Source organism: Lissotriton vulgaris, chromosome 12, assembly GCF_964263255.1.
Source record: "Lissotriton vulgaris chromosome 12, aLisVul1.2, whole genome shotgun sequence".
NCBI lineage: Eukaryota > Metazoa > Chordata > Amphibia > Caudata > Salamandridae > Lissotriton > Lissotriton vulgaris.
Window position 1 is genome coordinate 299,275,022 of NC_141700.1, and position 21,953 is coordinate 299,296,974.

Genomic DNA, 21,953 nt, shown 5'->3' on the forward strand with positions numbered 1-21,953 from the left:
ACAACATCCTGGACCCATCCCAATCCGGTATCAGACAAAACCTCAACACCAAGACAGCCCTCATCGCCACCACAGATGACATCAGGCACCAATTAGACAATGGCAAAACATCTGCCCTCATCCTCCTGGACCCCTCGGCCGCCTTCAACACGGTCTGCCATTGCACTCTAAAAACACGCCTTCAAGAAGCCGGTATCCAAGAGAAGACCCTCGACTGGACCACATCCTTCCTCTCAGACAGATCCCAGAGCGTCCGCCTCCCACCTTTTGGATCCGAAGCCACCGACATCATCTGCGGCGTCCCCCAGGGCTCCTCCCTCAGCCCGATGCTGTTCAACATCTACATGGCCCCCCTCGCACAAGTGGCCTGCCACCACAACCTCTACATCATCTCCTACGCTGACAACACTCAGCTCATCCTCTCCCTCACCAAGGACCCACGCACCACCAAAACCAACATCCACGACGGAATGAAGGCCATCGCCGACTGGATGAGGAGCAGCCGTCTGAAACTGAACTCGGACAAGACGGAGGTCCTCATCCTCGGACCCAACCCCTCAGCCTGGGATGATTCCTGCTGGCCAACCACTCTGGGGACAGCACCAACACCCACCGACCACACACGCAATTTTGGATTTATCCTCGACTCCTCCCTCTCCATGTCCAAACAGGTCAACGCCGTCTCCTCCTCCTGCTACAACACCCTCTGCATGTTCCGCAGGATCTACAAGTGTATCCCGACCGAAACAAGAATAATGGTGACACAGGCCCTCGTCAGCAGCAGGCTGGACTATGGCAATGCACTCTACGCCGGAATCCCAGCAAAACACCTATGACGACTACAGCGCATCCAAAAGGCCTTCACCCGACTGATCATCAACGTCCCCCGCAGCAGCCACATCACCCCCACCTGAGAAACCTACACTGGCTCCCCATCGACAAGAGGATCACCTTCAAACCCCTCACCCACGCACACAAAGCACTCCACAATGCCGGACCAGCCTACCTGAACAGCAGACTCAGCTTCCACACTCCTCACCACCAGCTCCGCTCCGCCAGCCTCGCCCTCGCCGCCATCCCCCGCATCCATCGAACAACCTCAGGTGGCAGATCCTTCTCCTACCTCGCTGTTTTATATGCATGATTTAAGCTGCTCAAGTAAACAGGATGCGTAAAGCTTCGCCTCAAATCTATTAGTGCTATGAGTCTATAATTTGTTGGTATTGATGGATTGCCCCTTTTAAAAGTTGTTCGGAAAATGCTGCCGTTCCATTATTCCGGAATTTGATTCGTATGATATAGCTCATTAAAAAAGGGGGCAAAATAATGGGCCCAACAGATTATTATTAACAATAAAAGTGTCAAGATAACTATCTCTGGTGGTTTATCTTCCTGCTGGAGAGAGATCAGAGTTTTTTCTATTGGTAGTTTTGACTCATCTAATGCAATGCAGGGGGTTAATGTGCATGCAAAGAACGTGTACCATACAGATCACAGAACTGTAAAGTGCATAGCTCAGTGGGTTACTGGTTTGTCACATAGATCCTTTAGTTACTTGCAATTCATACCTTACAATCGCAACGAATCTATCACAGTGAGCTATGAACTGCCATCAAAGAGATGCATGCAAACTACATGGTACAGGTTTGAAAGTTATGTTTTTCCCCTGTCTTTCATTATCCTAATGTTGCTAAAATGGGTTTGTCTGAGTAAAAATGGATGCTTATTAGTAAAAGTCGTATATTGTATTTAATGAAAAGGGGTTGTAAGTACAGTCTTCTTGCACACAAGGACTTGGTGCAAAGTAGCATACAGTACAATAAAGTTTTGTCTCTTCCTTGGTTATAATTGCAGGCAGCTGATACCTCGGCTTTATTGGTCCAGGTTTTGGTGAAGGTCTTGACTGGCAATTTGAAGGTCTTGACTGGCGTTTGCCAAGCCTAAACCTTACCTACAACAACCTTTTCAGTTCTGGAAATAGCCAGTCATGTACATTTCGAATTGAGTGGTGGGTCTATGAGCATGAAGGGAGTCATGAGAGCACGTCCTCCTGCTTTGCTTTCATACAGGCCCAAAAACTGCCCTTAACTAATTGAGCACTTGAGTGGGTCTTTTAACGTGGGATTAGTCCAGATTTCTGAACAACTTAAGGCTGATAGCGTACTTGAGATGTGACTGAACCATGGGAGCTTTTTCGAGCTACTGCTCAACCAAATTGTATGCAAGGCTATTAGGTAGATGACCATCTCTGGGTTTTGTCCATATTCGTACCCAGTAGAGAATTGGTTTAAGTGCTAACATTGTCTCGATAGTCTTCAAGCCCAGGTCCATCCTTAATGCGGCCATGGGGGTCTCGGGTCCCAGACGATGTAGACCACGTAGAAATCTATTTTCAGCCTTCCCAAGACAAGTCTTCTTTTTGAATCCCAAGCAATGAAAAACAAAACAAAAAGGGGTCACTCTCTATGAAGGAACAAAGCTTCTGAGAGAATATATTTTTTTTTATATGTGATGAAGCGTATTTAGAAACAGAAAATACTCCTAAATGTATCACAATGCAATCACTCCATAGGAGACAGAATAATGAATTAAACAGCCAACAGCATGAGGAAAGAGAGATCTTCTCTGAGCAGAGCAAACACCCATTCTGTATTTTTGGTACCAGTAGGTCTTGTAGGCAGTTTTGCTCTCAAGCCAGATCTAAAACGAAACAATTTAGTCCATTTATTTAGTGAGGAACCTAACTTGCTAACCTTAAAAAGTACTGAGTGCTTTAGATTAATGGGATTTGTATTTGTATTTGTAGTATAGACATATCATTAACAAACAAATATTTGTCAGGAAAGCAACCATCTCCTCTGTTGAAATGTCAAAATAAAGAAGAGGCAGCTTTGAGTCTGGATAGTGGTAATTGTTTTTCTTCAAGCAAAACAGTTTAGCAGATAATTTAAGTATAACAATGCTGACAGGATTCAGAGTGTAGAAAAATGCACTTTTAAAATCGCTTCAAGTCTATAATTCTCGAACTTCAGCTTAAAAAAAAATGTGCGATCAAAGATGGGCTGCAGAGATAAATATTGGATTGCATCATTTCCACACATTTATCAATTAGGTAATTGATGAAACTTTAGACAATAGTTTAAATATCACCATGTCTAAAGTGAAGCATTGGCAAGCTGCTCGCAATTACCAGCTTCCACAGTCTGGCAAATACAATACCTTTCAAATGACTTCCTCGTACTAAATCAACTTTCAGATAATTGCATAGCCCTTTGTGGTACCAGTCTGGGCACTATCTCCAGTTCATTTTTTCCCGCCTCTTCATGACTGCATTTGAAGTTTTTGCATGATTTAGCTGTAAAGCTAACTCTTTCCACCAGTAGGATTCGTGAAAAGGGTGTTCCAGTCATCTTTCAATGTTAACTACAAAGACTTATTTGTAGGATACAGAATTGTTTGCCAGGTGGTCTTCTTTAAAAAAAAAAGCATTTCATAATAGACCAAAGTCAGAGAAATGTTGTGAAATATCCTATTAATTTGGAGGGATGCAACAAGTGTAAACCTCACTTAATTTGTTAGGAAATACTCAAATAAAGTTAATCTATGCCCATGGCATGTTCACATGAATTTGTTGGATCTTATATCTTCCTGCTGCTCAGCTAGAATGCATGAGTTGTGGAATGTTGGATGAATGGAATGTGAGTGTGTTGTGAATGTCAGTTGGGTGAGGGCTGAGCAGCAGGACAGCTGCTCCTGATGGGGTTATCATTACAACTTATTACTTAACATCTTAACTTAAATAAAGTAACTTACAAATCTACAGTTCCAGCTTCTTTCTGATTACTTCATTTGGCGACATTTGGTGACTATTGTCAGAAGAATCAACGAGTGCAACTTTTAAAGAAAAAGACTGAAATGGTGAAGAGAGGTAAAAGTTGAAGGAAATGAAACTCGACAGAAACAGAATATTTTAGAAAAAGAAAAATTTCGAGGTAAATGACTTTTAACTGCTAACATATTAATGTATGAAATGTTGTCTGGCACAAAAAGGAAGAACCCCATCAGTGACCTTGCCATTGGTCGCCCTAATACCCAGGTGTGCCAGAACGGCATAATTTAAGAGCTTAAAATCAGCTGAATTGTACTTTGATTGGAGTTCAGGGGCAAAGATAAGTCGAGCCTCGGTGGAGAGTGAAGGTCTAATAACTGCAGCTCTGTTGTTTATTTGTAATCGGGGGCGAAAATCGGGCCTCAGAGAGAAGTGTGAGCATTTGGAGAGTGTAGGATTAGTGACTGCCGCTCTGCCGTTTATTTGTGTATGGGGGCAAAAATCGGGCCTCAGAGAGAAGTCCGTGCTTATTTCCTGCCATTGTTGGGTCGGATGTTCAGGAGCAAAGATCGAGCCATGATCAGATAACCCAGGGGCGAAAGACTTTCCAGTGTTTCCTATGGTTCAACTACAGCTGATCTGTAATTGGATTGTGGTTCGGGGGCTAAATTTCGAGCCTCGGTGTGGCTGGTACATAAATAACAGCAGCTGAGTACCGTGGTAGAAATTTGAGCCAAACACATGTTGTCAATGTGTTATTTTATTCTTTTAAATTTCCCAACGAAGGAAGATATGTTGTATCTTATATCTTCCTTCTGCTCAGCTAGAATGCATGAGTTGTGGAATGTTGGATGAATGGAATGTGAGTGTGTTATGAATGTCAGTTGGGTGAGGGCTGAGCAGCAGGACAGCTGCTCCTGATGGGGTTATCATTATAACTTATTACTTAACATCTTAACTTAAATAAAGTAACTTACGAATCTAAAGTTCCAGCTACTTTCTGATTACTTCAGAATTCTTAGGGTATCATTTTAATGGACTGAATCCCCTACTCCATGAATACTTGTCCTGGTTTCTGCTGTGGTTTTGCCAGCTCATGGGCCTGACAGAGAAATACACACTGACTCATCAAATGCTGGTGCCTCCTTTGACAACACTGCGGTAAATGGCTATCTATTCCACAGAACTGTCTTATAATTAGAGAGAAGTAATGAAAAATATTGACAAGTTTAGCAACTGTATTTAAAGAGTTGATTTTGATTGAAGACAAAACAAATATAAGTCCATACTCTGCAAATGTAGGGGTCACCATGCTAGGTGGAATATTTTCAAGACAAGACCGAAAAGAGGCAAAGCAGAGGGAACACAAAGGTCAGATCACTGGGCATGCCTGCAAATTGGTCTCCTCTCTGAGGGACACAGCTGAGTAGCTCGACCTTGGATGAGTTTCTAACTATGCATGGTAGAAAGAAAAGAGGCAAAAAAAACTTTAAGTAAAGCCAAACAAAGTAACCAATGCTGGTGACGTGTTGTCAGTCTATGACTGGATCACCAGGTATGAATCCATATCATTTATCATTGACGATTAACACAAATTAGGCATCCTTTAGACTATGATAAATAATATCTCAAATGACTCATGTGGATGGAACACAGAAATACAGCACCACAAGAAGCAGACATGCCATGACACCCTTAATAAAGAGCACACTGTGAGAGGATGATGATGACATGTGACACCCTACTTGCTCAGAGCATTTTGTTACTGATGACTCTTTGGTTACAGATTAGTGCTGGACTTTAACCACAAGGAGGGCATTTTGGCAGACAAAAAAAGAACGATATGCCAATGGCGCCCATATTTAACCATAAAGGTCTTTAGCTAATGAGTGCAGGGTTTCTAAGGAGCATGTATACACTAGGCATAACTCAAGCCATTTAGCCGCAGACCATGTGTAATGTGCAAGTGGATTGTGCAATGAATACAGCCACGGTGTGGGCACTCTGTGTATCCCAAACATGTACTTTAATGGATGGAGCACTCTTTTGAACGGCATGTGGGGAGTATACAAGAGGGAAACAGTGCACGGCATGTCCTGTGTTCAACTGAAGCAAAGCACACATGACCTAGAGCCGAAAGCTAAAAGCTGTATTTAGAGCATCATAGTGGTACACATATTGCACAATAAAACGTTTTCAATGGGTGTGAGCTCATATGTACTTCACATAGCATGCAGCCATCGTGGCTGTGCTGTATGTTCGCCTACTAGGCATTAGACATGGGATATTTGCCTTTGGCTCTGGACCATGAAAGGTGCATGTGAGAGGTACACCCAGTGCATTCACTGCTGAAAGGCTCACTTTGTTTAGAACCAGTGGCAGCTCCTCCGATAAGGCGGAGGAGCATCGCCCCACTGCTTTTCAGCAGTGGAAGCAAAAATAAAATTTTCTTTTGCCTATGGCAGGCGGCCAAGAGGGTAGGGCTGCTCTGCTGACAGAGCAGGGAGGAGTGGTTGCACTCCCTAAAGTGCGCATGAATGTTTGACCTGCCCTCTGGGATGGGCCAAACATTCATGTGCACTTAGCATGTTCTCCACCGAGGCTGCATTACAGCCTGGGTGGAGAACATGCCCAGGCTCCCTGTCCCCATCTGAGCACCGTGGTATGGCGCTTCAACCAATCACAATGCTCCAATGCTCAGGGGAGCCTCAGTCTGGGTGCTCCTGTGCCTTGTTCCAGCCAATGGAGAGACGCAACGAGGAATGCAGTGAGGAGATAAGTTGATATTTTTAATTTAATTTACACCTCGTCCCCGTACACCTCCCTCCCCGGCCCGGCCACCACTGCGTTCACTTCTGCCCACGACACACTCTAATCTGCCTCCAACCAGCTAGGCCATCCTTTCTATCAAAATATCAGGAGAGGTAGTGGAAAGATATTTTCTTCGTCACCTGATTTCGCATGTTAAGCATTTTGTGTAAGGTTTAGTTTGCAACAGATTGCCACGTTCTCCATTTACTGTTTTTAGACTTAAATCAGAGCACTCCCTTCCTCGCCCCGTCCATCCCCCCTGCCTTCTTCCCCACCCCACCCCACCCCCCCACCACCAATCTGTGCTGGCCACCACAGTTTAGAACATCTGATTTATACACACATTGTAACATGTGTACCACACATATCAAGAAAAAAACAGTCTGAAGCAGAGCTAAGTCAATGTTTTCTGGAGATTTGTCATAAGACGCTACCTGTTTAATAGACTTGAAATAGGGGTGAAGAATTTGAATTAATGTTATTTTCAAAGCATCGGGTCTCTCAGAAGACAGTGCTATAATCATCAGTGTATTTTATATTGTAACCATGCACTGAATACAAATAATCACAACACAAAATATCATCTTAGCCTAAAACATATTAGTACTAAAACCTGATTTATTCACTGAAAGCTTTAATCAACTTAACACTCCAGGACATCAGAACTTCTTCTCTTCTTGCTTTAGGTAGACATGCATTCTTAAAATCTTTTGCCCACACTCTCAACCAAATGTAGGGATTGTGACCCTGGGAATGACATCAAAGCTGACATTGCAACTTACACGCCTGAATGTCAGAATATCAACTAAGAGAATATCAAAAATACTGAAGAGTAAAATGTCACCAAGGTATGTATTTATAGAGAAGTACAGATTTAGTATTCTTAACTCCACACACACGTATCAGGCAAAAAAATATTATATATATATATATATATATTTTTTTTTTTAAAACAACCGCCCAAGAAGAAGAGGCTCACTGCCTCGAAACGCGTCGGCACATACTTGAGACCGAACTGTTGCTGTTGGTTGCCTTCATCAATAAACCGCAAGGTGAATCAGCTGGGTGTGCATCCTGGAATGCTTTGGGCAGTTGTTTTGAAAAAAAAAATATATGTGTATATATATATATATATATATATATATATATATATATATATATATATATATATATATATATCAGCAAGTGAGTTAAGAGTATTAAACATGTTCTTCCCAATAGAGACTAACCTTGCCAATATTTTGGTTATTGATATATTTGGTACTAAATTCTGTAGCACGCTATTTAGTACTTGATAACTGATGATAGCACATATGTTATTCCTAATGACATCATCATGTTGATGCTGGAGTGCAGGGTGTGACCAATGTTCTTTGGAATGGCAAGTAACAATGGACAGCTAGTTGCACGAAATGTTTGCTTTTTCATTAAACTTTAGATGTAGAGTACTGATGGGCGGTTATTTGTAGAAAAAAACGATAGATTTATAGATAATAAGACAAGCAGAGCTAAAGATATAATAGATAATTAGACAAGCAGAGCTAACGCACAGTAACTAATTAATCAGTGAACATTTTTGCAAACCACCATTATCTGTGGGACTTATCTCTTCCTAAATCAACCACAGCAGTTTCTGTATGTAAAATTCACACTTCATGCCATTAGAAACCGCACAAACTCTCACATATACTTATATAATACTATTCACCTGTGTTGAAACTTAACTTAATCAATGTATGATTGTAAAATTCTACAGGCATGACACTTTTCTTTCACTATGCTCAAAATCAATTGTTAAGAAGAACAAGTGACTCTAAATATGCTAGAAATGTGTATTTTGAACACTGTCTATGGAGTCTGTGGTGCGCCATGATGCCCAAATGGACTTAGAGAGCTCTAGATTCCACAGCTAAGATTGAAGTATTACAGTAAATGTGTACACAATGTTGTTAGCTGCTGCATTCCATTCAAATCCTAAGATTCCTCATGTTATGAAAAATGTGGACGTCTGTAGAAACTTTGCTTACCAGGGCAACACCCAAAATCTGTGGAAATGTGTAAGAGGAACATCCCGCTGGTGTAAGTCGAATGGTTGCGTATGGCGTTTGAAACCAGGCCTTCTCACTTGCCCACACTATATCACATAGTGGCAAAATTGACGCTCCCAGTCCAAGGGCAGGTCCATTAATAGCAACAACTATAGGCTTTTTAAATTGAATAAAAGCGGTCACAAAGTCCCTAAAAGGAAAAGGAAATAATTAGAAATAATTCAGTGTTTCAACAATTGGGCCACAAAATGTCAAAACCGATCACAATTCACATTGTCAAAACAACCACAGGCCCTTAGTAGAAAAGCAAATGCACATTAGTAAATATATATATCTGATTATCATACAATAAATTGAATTATTATATAAACTTAAATAGAAGCAGCTTCTCTCGGAGTGGCACCAGCTACAAAATCTGCACAAACCAAAGATACTCATCTTGCTAAGTTTGACCCACACCTTTATGGGTCAATTTTAAATACATCACAATAAAATATGATACATTTTTAAATATTAGCTAATCTCTTCAATTTATTTATGTACTGTGCTAGTACAAATCAAATAGAAAAGGTTTTCAGAGTGCTATGCGATCAGACCAGATGTTACAAGGCAATGAGTGAGTACTTCTTTGTGGCAGCTGTAAGACGCAATATTACTGGCAAAACAAATTTACCAACAAAAATATTGGGAACAAAAATATTGAAGACACAAATATCGGAGTACAAAGATCTGGAATACACCCATATCATCATAAAAAGTATCAAATAATATTGCCTTTTAAGCATTAAACATTATATTAACCTTAAAAAATATATTACCTTTAAATATATTACACATTTAAAAAAACACTAAAGTATTAAAGTAAATAAGAAAAACTAACAATTACAAATACTAAATAATAAATATGATGAAAGAGCACATACAATATAAATATTTTAAAGAAATTATATAACTCCAAATATATAATAAAAAATAATTTGACTAGCTTTCAAAATAAAAAAGATAGAAAATCTATGCTAAAACAATCGTAAATAAAAGACAAAAATAATATAATACAGTGGAGGGGTCAAATTCACTAATCACACTTTAACTTGACCAATAGATTAAATAATTTAATTTGCAAATAATTTCTGTAATTCCTTTGCAACCTCATCCCTTATAGTGATGGGAATATTTCTGACTTTTTGCACCTTGGGAATAGCATTAGTTTTTGGAATGATGCGGTGTACAAATCCTCCTAAGTTGCCCAAGGTTGTACAGAAAACTGTGGAAAACTTGCTTAGCATCTCCCTTGCGACTTTGAATCCTTCATCCACCACTTTGACTTGACCACTAGCGCATTACATACAGCGCTTCCACTCCATGCTGACTTGCTAGCTGCTCTCTTGAGCTTTTTAAAATTACTCGTTTTCGTAATTTTTGTACTTTTTAATTAAAATTGTTGACCCTGTTGTGAAATCAGCTGGCACATGCCTAATTGTATTTGCATCCTCTTACACGCACTGTAATCGGTGGAATCACCGCTCTTTGCCGGTCCCTCGCCTTCGTTTGTTGGTTGTTGGCGGACATCTTTGGTTGGGGAAGAGGGTGCACGCGCTAGTCCTCTCTCTAGGAGGCGACTAGGGCTTAAAAGCAGACAAATCAGGCAGCTCGTTCTTGACCACTAGCGCATTACATACAGCGCTTCCACTCCATGCTGACTTGCTAGCTGCTCTCTTGAGCTTTTTAAAATTACTCGTTTTTCGTAATTTTTGTACTTTTTAATTAAAATTGTTGACCCTGTTGTGAAATCAGCTGGCACATGCCTAATTGTATTTGCATCCTCTTACACGCACTGTAAATTGTTGGAATCACCGCTCTTTGCCGGTCCCTCGCCTTCGTTTGTTGGTTGTTGGCGGACATCTTTGGTTGGGGAAGAGGGTGCACGCGCTAGTCCTCTCTCTAGGAGGCGACTAGGGCTTAAAAGCTGCCATGTCCACGCGCAGCGGAGACGCGCAGCGGGGATGCCGGAATATCGCCGGAGTTTCGCCAGAGTCAAGCCCGTCTGTGCCCGTCCGGGCCCAGACGGGCTCAGGGCATACCACTCTGCTCATTCCATCTAGACCTCTGGCCCCCCCCCTCAGGTATTCACGAGACTCTCTGCTCTCGCTTCACGCGACTAAACTGCCTAGTTGCCATTATAATTGGGTTGAGGGTACTGCCTTTAAACACTGTCTTGGGTGTCCTGTGTCTAATAACTGTGTGGCTTTAAACTCACTCACTATGGCCCTGCTTAATTGCAGATCACTGCCTTGTCACGCGATAGAAATACACTCCCTCCTTTTGGACCACTGTCTGGATGTGTTATTCCTGACGGAAACGTGGCTGACCACGTGTTCGGGTCCCGATATTGTCAATGCTCTCCCACCGGGTTACCTCATTTTCCATCTCGATAGGCCGGATGGGAGAGGGGGTGGAGTGGCCATCGTATATAGAGATACTTTCGTGTGCAAAGCTGTAGACTGCGGTATTACCAACACTGAAAGCTGTCATTTCTCCCTTGGCATATCTTCTTCCGTTTCCATCTCCGGCCTCCTTTTGTATCGCCCTCCTGCTGCGCTGGGGAATTTTGTGGACTCTAATATTGAGGCCATCATTCCATTAGCCGCTGCCTCATGCAACTTTGTACTTCTTGGGGATTTTAATCTTCACTTTGATGACCCCAATGACGTGGTGGCAAGAGATTTATTGAGCTCATTTGATGCTCTCGATCTTCACCTCGCTCATTCGGGAGCCACTCATAACAGAGGTCATCAGCTTGACGCTGTTTTTGCTAATACTGCCAACCTGCAAGCCCTCCAGATGTTGGCCCTTCCCTGGACGGATCACCACCTTATTCCTTTCAGCTGGTTGTTGAAGAACCGGGGAGATCCCGTGCCTAGACAATACACTGTGGAACGACTCTGGTCGAAGCTGCCGGTTGACAGTTGGGTTGAAGAGCTAGCGATAACTCGCCCTGACCCTGTAGATGACCCCAATATTGCTGATCAACACCTGGCTAATTGGCTCACTAACTCTCTTGATCTACTGATTCCTAAAAAAAGGAGGCTTATCAGGGAGAGAAGAATTGCGTCTGTCCCCTGGTATACTCCGGAACTTAGGAGTTGCAGAACATCTTGCAAAAGGCTTGAACGTGCCTGGAGGAGAGAGCAGACGGAAGAAAGCCGGGCTAATTATAAAAGAGAGATGAGAAAATACAAAAGTGCACTGAAGGATGTAAAAAAGATTTTCTTTAGTGATAGGATTGAGAGGGCAAGTAACTCTCCAAGAGAATCGTTTAAAATTTTTAAAGAACTCTTGAAAGCCCCGGTTCCGCCAGTCGTGCACGTTAATCCTAAAGACAAATGTGAAGAACTGGCTGGTTTCTTCCATTCTAAAATAGATACAATCCTATCCTCTCTGCCCGCTATGCCTCAAATCTCTGAGCCGGCTACTGGCCCAATAAGCTGCCCGACCGAACTTGTCTCTTTTGGCCCCTTCTCGGAGGAGGAGGTTACAAAGGTCTTGGTGGAGATGAAGAGTGGATCTCCGAGTGATCCAGTGCCTCTGAAACATCTTAAACTTGTGGCCAATACTCTGTCAGCTCCGCTCACTGACCTTGTCAACCTCTCTCTCTCTCGTGGCATAGTCCCTCAGAGATGGAAAAGGGCAGTAGTAAAAGCCTTACTGAAAAAACCAGGCTTGGATCCCGCCAATCTGACCAACTTCAGGCCTATCTCGCTTCTGCCGGGGTTTTCTAAAATCGCCGAGAAGCTGGTTAACCATCAGCTCTCTTACTATCTTGAGTCCAACCACCTGTTGGGAGACTCCCAGACTGGTTTCCGTCCCGGCCAAGGAACGGACACAGCCCTGCTGGCGGTAGTGGAGGAAGCAAGGAGCACTCTTGATACTGGAGGATCAGTGGCAGTGATCCTCCTGGACTTGAGTGCTGCCTTTGACACCGTGAGTCACCAGGTGCTCCTCCAACGCCTGTCAGAGGTAGGTGTCTCAGGGACGGCCCTGAAATGGTTGGGATCTTTTCTCTCCAACCGTTTCTACCAAGTCTGGGAAGGGGCAGAGCAGTCTTCCCTATTCCCTCTTCAATGTGGAGTCCCTCAGGGCTCATCGTTGAGCCCTACTTTGTTCAACGCATATATGACTCCACTTGAAAGAGTGGTAGCCCCTTCGGGGTTGAAGATCATCAGCTATGCTGATGATACTCAGCTGGTGGTGGGCCTCACTCAGCTGGCGGAACAACCCAACTTGTTGCATGACTGCCTGGCTAATGTCTACCAATGGATGTCCAACTCGGCTCTTAAGCTCAATGGAGGAAAAACTGAGTTGATGCTCTTGGGCAACTCCAGTCCCTCCATCATTGCCAGCTGCTGGCCCCGGTCTCTTGGCGACCCTCCATCTCCCAAGAAGGAGATCAAGTCCTTGGGAGTATGGTTGGAGGAAGATCTGTCCTTCAGGACCCACGCCAGAAAGACCGCGGGGGTTTGCTTCGGTCTACTGAAGTCAGCCCGAAAGGTTCTCCCACTGCTTCCGGATCCAGCTAAGAAGCTTTTGATGCGTGGTTTAATCCTTTCAAGGCTTGACTTTGGTAATGCCCTGTTTCTTGGTGCCCCTGAAGCCACCTTTAAAACCCTCCAACAGGTGCAAAATGCAGCTGCCAGAGTTTTGATGGAGATCCCTAGAAGGCAGTCCGCTGCCCCGGCCCTGAAAGCACTTCACTGGCTCCCTGTTAAGGAGCGGGTGAAATTCAAGGCGTTGTGTACGGCCCATAAAATTCTACATGGCAAAGGCCCCCCCATCCTTTTTAATATGGCCCGTCCTTATAAACCTCCACGCCTTTTGCGCTCAGACCAGCAACATCTTTTGCAATCTGCGAGAGTCAGGAGAGCTCGTACTGGGGGCAGGCGTTTCTCGGTACAGGTGGCATCTCTGTGGAACTCTCTGCCCCTTAAGATTCGCTCAGAGCACAAGATCCTAATATTTAGGAAACTTCTTAAAACCTACTTGTTTCCACAGTAGTGAGTTATCGAGTTCCTCCTTCTTGGTCTGTTGCGCCGGGATGCCCCCGGGTAAGCTGAGCGCATTACAAATTTCATATAATAATAATAATAATAATAATCAGAACTACTTGGATCCCGGATGATGAATAACCTCCTCTGGTCAAACCAGCCAAGAACTGGAGGACTCTTTTTGCCGCATAAAATTTGGCATGTTTCTGTCTGTCTTTGAATCTGAATGTGAGCCATCTATTACCTAACAAATCAATTTTCTGTCCGATGTATCCTTGGGGCTGTATATCAGGTTCACATAAATCACTAACAATTTTCCCTATACATTTTTCCTTCCACATCTCTTCATTTATAATGGTATATGGTGAGCCAGAATCTCCGAGAATCTTAAAATCTATACCCGCTACTCATCCAACACACTGGCTTACATTTAGTACAGTCATCATTAACCCCTTCGATGCTGGTGACGGAACCATTCCGTCATCAGTCACGGTTGGGCTGTGCTGATGACGGAATGGTTCCGTCACGACCACACCCATTTACATAGGGGCCCAGCACTGCAGGAGATTCTCTGTAGCAGCCAAGGTGTTAATAGTTAAAATCAACTTACTCGTCAAATTCATCACAAGGTCATATTTGTTGTAACTACCACTATACTCATCATTATCCTCATCACCTTTGTTGGGCTCCGAAATACATTTCACACTATTATTTTACCTCCTGCAAACTGCTGGCACCATGAGAGCCCTCACAAAGGACCGTGTCCAATCAGAGCACTGCTGTTGCCCACAGCGGTTGAGGCCTGAGGACACAGTCTGGGACAAAGTACCCCTGCTGAACTATGGGGAGCCAGCTTCCACTCCTACTCTGTTCTCCGGCGGCTCCAGCAGCCTGCTCCCAGCACCAGCACTCACCACCATGGGCTCACCTCTGCAGAGCCAGCCAGCCCACCACACAGCCTTGTAGGATAATTTCAGCCCAGGCGGGAGAGTCAAGACACCAGGGGTTCCTCTAATGTGCAGGATATGTGGCACCGTCAACCGCTCACCCTCTCACATAGGGCCCCGGCCGCAGAGACATGTGGCGGCCCGCACGTCAGGTTGCATTTCAATCATGCAGTTTCTTGCCTCCACAGACATTGATGAGCCACCAAAATGACAACATCAACTTCACCTCCTCATAAACCAGTCATACAGTGAGAAAACAGCCAGTTTCATGCCCAAATACCGCCGACAATCGTCAGATTGTGATATCGGTTGGCAGATTATTATTATTATTATGTTTCTTATATAGCGCCTGAATCGACCCCCGAAGGGGTATCTCCGCGCTTGCCTTGGGAACCCGTCCTGGCTTTTCCCTGTGAGATAGCCCCTACAGGGCATCCCCAAGGTGAAAGCCAGGCATCCCGCCGCGGGGGGGGGGCGTTGTGGAGATTAAGCAACCTTAATGCCTAGAGTTGCAGAGTGTGCACCCATGATTAGGTCAGGCACCGAAGCGAGAATTATCGAGTCCATGGACATTTGAGCTCAAGACCCTGCCGCGTCGGGAATTGAACCCTGGTCCCGGGTCTGACCTCTGCTTCAGGGTCTGCCTGCTCTAACCAGTGAGCCACACTTCTCCACAAGAGCCTTCTTAAGCAGCGGCCATCTTGCTGCCAGGCTCTCTGGCTCCCCCTACTCCGATCTAACAACTTTACTCGCCTCTATAATGAAGTGATCCATGTCAGAAACCATAGTCACACAGGATACAAAACAAAGCCAAGTAAAGGTACAAACAAAGTATTGTAACTTAGTAAGCCAACTGCGAAGCCAGAAGTTGAAATGCTACTGTGCTGCACACGAAGGACCATTACTTCAACTTGGCAGATTTAATTTTCTAATGCTTATCCCAGTCAGGTTGTGATTTGAACCCAAACCGCGGTCACATGTAAAAATTCTACTAATTGTCACTATACTGGGTAAGTTGGGTGTAGTATCTGTGTCGCAGTACACCTTTAAATTCTCTGTACTTATATCAAGATCTTTATTAACACCTTGGTGGAGTGTTGATTCTCACAATGGTAAGTCCGTTTCATGTACGAAAACGTCCTCTGATCCTGATTCAGGGGCGTAACGCAGGCCTCTGCAGCACCTGTGGGGCCCCAAACTGTTCAGGGGCCCCTGAGCCCTTTAGGAGGCACGATGCATTTCAAAACCAATGATTGTCTGTGAGAAATGGGAAACTAAGGGGCCCCTGCTCACATTCTGCAGGAGGGCTCCCATTAATTTGTGTTACACCACTGTCCTAATTCTGTTAATTAAGATAAGGAAATTTCTGCCATCCGATTTCTTTTTTTCGTTTTGCACACGTTCGTTTAATTTAGGTGTACCAAAACACTGTGAAACCGGCCTAAAGGGATTTGCCCAGGAACACACTGTCAGGATCACTCTTCACAATTAAACACACCGAGACAGAGGCTTTGTAGGAACGTCTACCTTTATTCCCTGTCAGCCTCAGACTGACTTACAGGCTAATTCCTTTTCCTGTTGCCCTACTTCCTGTTCCTTCTTCCTGCTCGCCTGTCCTGTCCCAAAGGGGTCAGGCGAGACGACGTGACATCTCCCCTGTTTCACAGAGTCTTACTTCTACTACATTTCTTCCACCAGTCGTCGAGGTTTCCTGATGAGACGTTGAGGACGTCTCTCTCGCTTTGACGTTTGACTCTGATGGCTTGTGACTTCCACTGTCCTGGCCGGACTGTAAGGGCCTTGGTCACTGCTGTCACTTTGGTTGTGAGATTCACTTGAGGTTTGACTCGACGATGTTTCTCGCCGGGTGTTCCGATTGCATTTCTTGAAGTGTGAGATGTTTCTCGTTATCTGTTTGTGGTCTGCTTTGGCCGTAATCATGGTTCCTTTCTTTTTGACAACTTGGAAGGGAATGTCGAGATATCGGCTGTCTGCCTTGGCACGCCGATCACTTCGGACGATCACCCAGTCTCCTTCTTGGATGTTAGTGTCTTTGGCATGCCTACGCTGGTCCGCGTATGTCTTCATTCTGTGCTTGTTTCTGTGGTCTATCTCAACTAGTGTGTTGTGATCGACAGTGACATGCCGCTGTTGAGGTGCGGAGTCCACCATAGGTAGTCGGGTTCGAGGTGTCCTTCCTAGCATCACAGTGGCTGGGCACTGGTTAGTGGTGCTGTGTGGTGTGTTTCGATATGCTCTTAGCACTTCATTTAGTGTCTGTTGAACATCTCTGTGAGTTAGTTCGGTCTGTTGGATCGCCTTTTTGAGTGTTCCCATAAATCGTTCCACCATGCCATTTGCCTGTGGCCATAATGGGGTGATTTTCTTATGTTTGAAGTTGAGGTGGGTTGCGAAATTTGCAAATTCATGTCCATTGAATGGCGGTCCATTGTCTGTTTTTACGCGCAACGGAATGCCCCATGCAGCGAAGGTTTCATCCAACACCGGGATTACTGTTGTTGCTCGAGTGGATGGTATTAGATGTGCAAAGGGGAATCGGGAATATTCATCCATGATGACAATGATGTATTGTCCCGATTGCAGTGGTCCGAAGAAGTCAACTGCTACTTGCTGCCATACCCCTTCCGGGAGGTCTGACATTTGTAATGGTGCTGGAGGCTCTTCCCGACTGACCACCTGGCAGGTCATACAGTCTTTCAGGGTTGTTTCTACCATCTGGTCAAGTGTGGGGAACCACACGCGTTCTCTCAAGGCTTTCTTGGTCGCGTTGATGCCTCTGTGGCCCTCATGTGCCAGGTTGATGACTCCTTGACGCAGGTTGAGTGGAATCACGATCCTCCCCCCTCGCAAGAGAAGACCATTGTCGCTGATGGAAAGTTCGTCACGCACTCGTTGGAACGCGGCAAGATCTTGGCGCAGGTGGTCAGAGTCTTGCGGCGAGTGTTTCACATCCCTCCAGGAGTTCGTGCGGATGCGGGCCATGACAGCTTGTATGAGTGGGTCGAGCGTGGATGCTTCTTGCATTGCGGCAATGGGGACTGTGGATGGACAGGCCGCGTCAACGACGAAGTGGAGGTATTCGTCGGCCACAGATAGGTCAGTCCGGGCCCCGGCCAGGGGATGGCGCGACATGAAATCAGCTGGGTTTTCAGCTTTACCGGGTTTGTGTATGATTGTGAAAATGTAGTCTTGCAGGCGCAGGCCCCACCGTTCGATGCGCGGTGGCATCTTTGCGTTAGGATTTCCGAAGATGGTTATGAGGGCCTGATGGTCCGTGATGATCATGAAGTGCTTGCCATAGACGAACAAGTGGAAGTGTTCGCACGCCCACACCACAGCCAGGCTTTCTTCCTCCGGTTGTGAGTAGGCTTTTTCAGTGTCTGTGAGGCTGCGGCTTGCGTACGCAATGATGTGGTGTTGATCCGAGTCATCACGATATTGTGCCAGGATGGCGCCCAGGCCCACTGGGCTGGCATCGACTGTGATTTCTGTCTTTTTCTTGGTGTCAAAGTATGCCAGATTTGTGGCGGACCCAACAGCTTGTTTGATGGTGGTAAATGCTTGTTGGCACGAGTCAGTCCAGTCAAATGGTTGTCCCTGGCGAGTGAGTTCACGTAAGGGATAGCTGATCGTGGCGTAGTCGCGAATGTAGCGCGCGCAGTAGCTTGCCATGCCGAGGAAAGAGCGAAGGTCGCTCACGTCTCGAGGCTTTGGGGTGTCTGCAAGTGCCACTACCTTCTCGGGATCCGGTCGCATCCCCTCTTTGGAAAAGATGTGTCCGTAGAACTTCAAGGTGTCTCTGTGAAATTCACATTTGCTGGCGTTGAGGGTCAGGTTTGCGGTCAACAGCGCATGGCAGACCCTGTCCAGCGCAGTGTCATGTTCAGTTTGATCTTTGCCGAACACTAGCAGGTCGTCACTATAATTGAAGGCGTTGGGGATGCCTTGTATGACCCGTCTGATGGCCTCCTGGAAAATCTCGGCGGCCGAGGAGATGCCGAAATTCAGGCGTTTATACCGGAACAGGCCTTGGTGCGTAGTGAACGTAGTGATGTATCTCGATTTGTCATGGAGCTCCAGTTGGTGGTAACCTTTATTAAGGTCGAGTTTGGAGAATACAGTGGCGCCATTTAATTTCGTGATCATGTCACTGATGTGCGGCCCAGGATGGCGTTCCCGCTCAATGGCGGTGTTGGGTGCGCGCATGTCGACACACAGGCGGACCTTGTTGTCTTGTCCTTTCTTGGGGACCACCACGACTGGGGACACCCATGGCGTGGGTCCTGACGTGCGTTCAATGATGTCAGTCTGGAGTAGGTCTTGCAACTCATCATCAACGGCCTGTTGGAGGTGGAACGGCACCTTTCTGTGATGTTGGGCGATAGGTGTCACCTTCTCGTTGATATGGAGTTTTACTTTGAAGTGATTCAGTTTCCCGAGGCCCTTGAAGAGGTTCGGGAATTTTGCTACGATGTCGGGAGCATCTTCCGTCATGTAGAGGAGTTCTACCAGCTTGAGTCTTTCTGCCGTGGGTAGGCTGAGAAGGCAGTCTGCTACATCTGGACCCTCTACCACATGGATGTATGCATCAACCGTCCGGTCTTTGAAGGTAAGGGTAGTGTGGAATCGGCCTAGGCATGGTAGGGGTTTGCGTGACATCCACGTGAAGATGCGGACGGCGGCAGGTGTTAGCTTGGGCCTCTGTTTCATGTTATAATATTCAAGAGCGCAGATGTAGTTTAGCGAAGCCCCTGAGTCCAGGACAAATTTTGCAGGATGTTCTCCTATCAGGATATCCAGCTTCGGGTATCGTTTTAGACGGTCAGGATCAGACACCACGCAGATGTATTCATCGCTGTCTTGAGATGTTGGGGTGCGTGATGAGGAAGACTCACTGGATGTGTCCCTGCGTGACCGGTATGAGTCGGTTGCGTGGTGCCTGGTCCGATGAGTGCTCTCAGAGCGACTTCTTGACTGGTTGGAGTAGGCGGATTGGACGCTGGAATTTGACGAGCTGGAGGAGTGACTTTCCCTCCCTTTAATGGCTCTTGCGTGGTGGCGGGTGTCACGATGACGAGTGTCACGGCCTCTGGTCGATGAAGTGTGAGTTGACTGCTTGGCTTGACATGCCACTTCAAAGTGATTGTCTCTCCCGCATCGATGGCACCGCTGGCCAATTGCTGGACACTGTCCTGAGTGTGGGTAGTCCTGACCACATCTGTAGCAGGTGGGCGCTGACTTGGCGGATCTGGAGTGTCGTGAGCTTCCTTTAGACGGCGTTTTCCGGGAGGTATGGGATTTGTGGGAGCTTGACGTCGGTCTGGATGACTTAGATGATCTGTGTGTCTGAACACGTAGGGCGTGGTCCTTCTGGTCAGATTTGTGCGTGCCCATTCGTTTGGCATAGTCTTCCGCTTGGTCGTTTATCCGAGTTAGCTCCTCGATTTCCTCCAGCGAGTATGGTTTCTTCAGAAGTCGTCGACGGAGGGTTTCAGAATGACATCCACCAATGATGCGGAGTCTCAAGGCGTCTTCTGTCTTGAAGTTGTCGAAGTCACAATACTGTGCTAGTCTTCTGATGCGCATGATGAAGTCACTCATGCACTCATCTTTTTCTTGAGTGGCTAGATGAAAGGTGTGTCTTTCGTAATCCACATTGCGTTTGTGGAGGAATCGTCTGTCAAGAGCGAGTTTTACTTCATCATAGGTGGCGGTCGCTACATTAGGTAATTCTTTAATGATCTGCGCAATGTCTGGACCAATCAGGTTCCTCAGCGCCACTATCTTTTGTTTGGAGTCCTCCACCCGGGAACCTATCATATAGTCCTCAAAATCTTCACTCCAACGCTTCCACGTTGGGCCCATGCTGTTGCCTGGTGTTAGAGGTAGTGGCTGAGGTTGGCGCATGAACGAGGCTCCAATGGGGTTGTTGGCCATGGTAGGTGCGTCGGCCGGATTGGACGGCCCTCCTGTGTTTGCTTGTGGAGCTGGGCCTGTAGTGTTACTCCCTCCAGATGAGCTATCAGGAGGTGGGTTGGACATCGGTGGTATCCCCTTCGAAAGTGGGCGAATTTACCTTGCTGCGCAGTGAGTGTGGGATCCTGAGAAAGTTTCCCGGTTTTTCTGCGTCTCTGCACGTGTTCCCTGTTGTGGCTGGCAGGTTTGGTCTGTTGCGCATTGGCTGCAGGCTTCTAAGGAGGTTTCTGGGCCTTTCTGCGTCTTTGCGCGACTTTCGCGCTCTTTTACTCTGACTGGGGGTGTTGTTTAATACATGGCGCCTGACCCCAAGATGGCCGCCATCGTGAATTCGTGGGTTATGTATGCGCCGGCGCCTGACTTTAAGATGGCCGCCGCGCGGGACGTCTTGCTTCTTATTTAACGCTGCTGCCGTGTATATTTGGGCCTTTGCTTGGGTCTGGCGTCGCAGGGGAGACTGCCGGGTGTGACTCACCCTCGCTCCTTGATCGCGGATGCGGGCAGCTTCTTCCTCGCGCTTTGTTTTCTTGCGCCGCCGGCAAAACAGGCTGCTGGGCTCGGTGGTCGGCCACTCTGGTTGGCTGAGTGATGTTGTAGTTAGTGGGGTTTAGGAGTATCCCACCCTCGTCGCCATTGTCAGGATCACTCTTCACAATTAAACACACCGAGACAGAGGCTTTGTAGGAACGTCTACCTTTATTCCCTGTCAGCCTCAGACTGACTTACAGGCTAATTCCTTTTCCTGTTGCCCTACTTCCTGTTCCTTCTTCCTGCTCGCCTGTCCTGTCCCAAAAGGGTCAGGCGAGACGACGTGACATCCACGTAGTCAGATCGGGAGAAGACGGCTAGAGCCTATATTAAAAAGCCAGTCATTTACCCAATATACTGCATTTCTCCCCATTTCCTACGATTCATCCCATTCCTTCTTTTTTTTTTTCATTGTATTCTCAATATTTTATTCTTCGCTCACTTCTTGCGGACTCATACATTTTAATACCTGTTTTCTTCTTTTTTCACCTTTCTTCCCATCTTTCCTTCTCTCATAGCAGTCCTCCTCCTCCCTGCCAGGGCCGGCCCTAGGCATGTGCAAACTGTGCACCTGCACAGGGCCGCCAAACCCCAGGGGCCGCCAGGCGGCCCCCTGGCAGGATTTGGCAGGCCCCCTCAGATGAGCCCTCCGGAAGAGAGCTGTGTCTCTCTCTCTGAAGCAGCTGCTGCTGTCTGCAGCCTGCTCCTGCTCCTTGCGCTGCTGACCTGACCTTTGACTGAAGAGAAACAA

The 21,953-nt window shown here is 46.0% G+C and overlaps 1 protein-coding gene across 1 annotated transcript in view; it reads right to left on the reverse strand.

The window, feature by feature from the left end:
* CDYL2 (chromodomain Y like 2) overlaps window positions 1-21,953 on the reverse strand; it is a 543,748-nt gene that overhangs the window by 129,836 nt on the left and 391,959 nt on the right. The window contains exon 5 of the mRNA XM_086945095.1: window positions 8,668-8,878. Coding sequence (XP_086801221.1) covers window positions 8,668-8,878 — 211 coding nt within the window. The remainder of the gene's footprint in view (window positions 1-8,667; window positions 8,879-21,953) is intronic.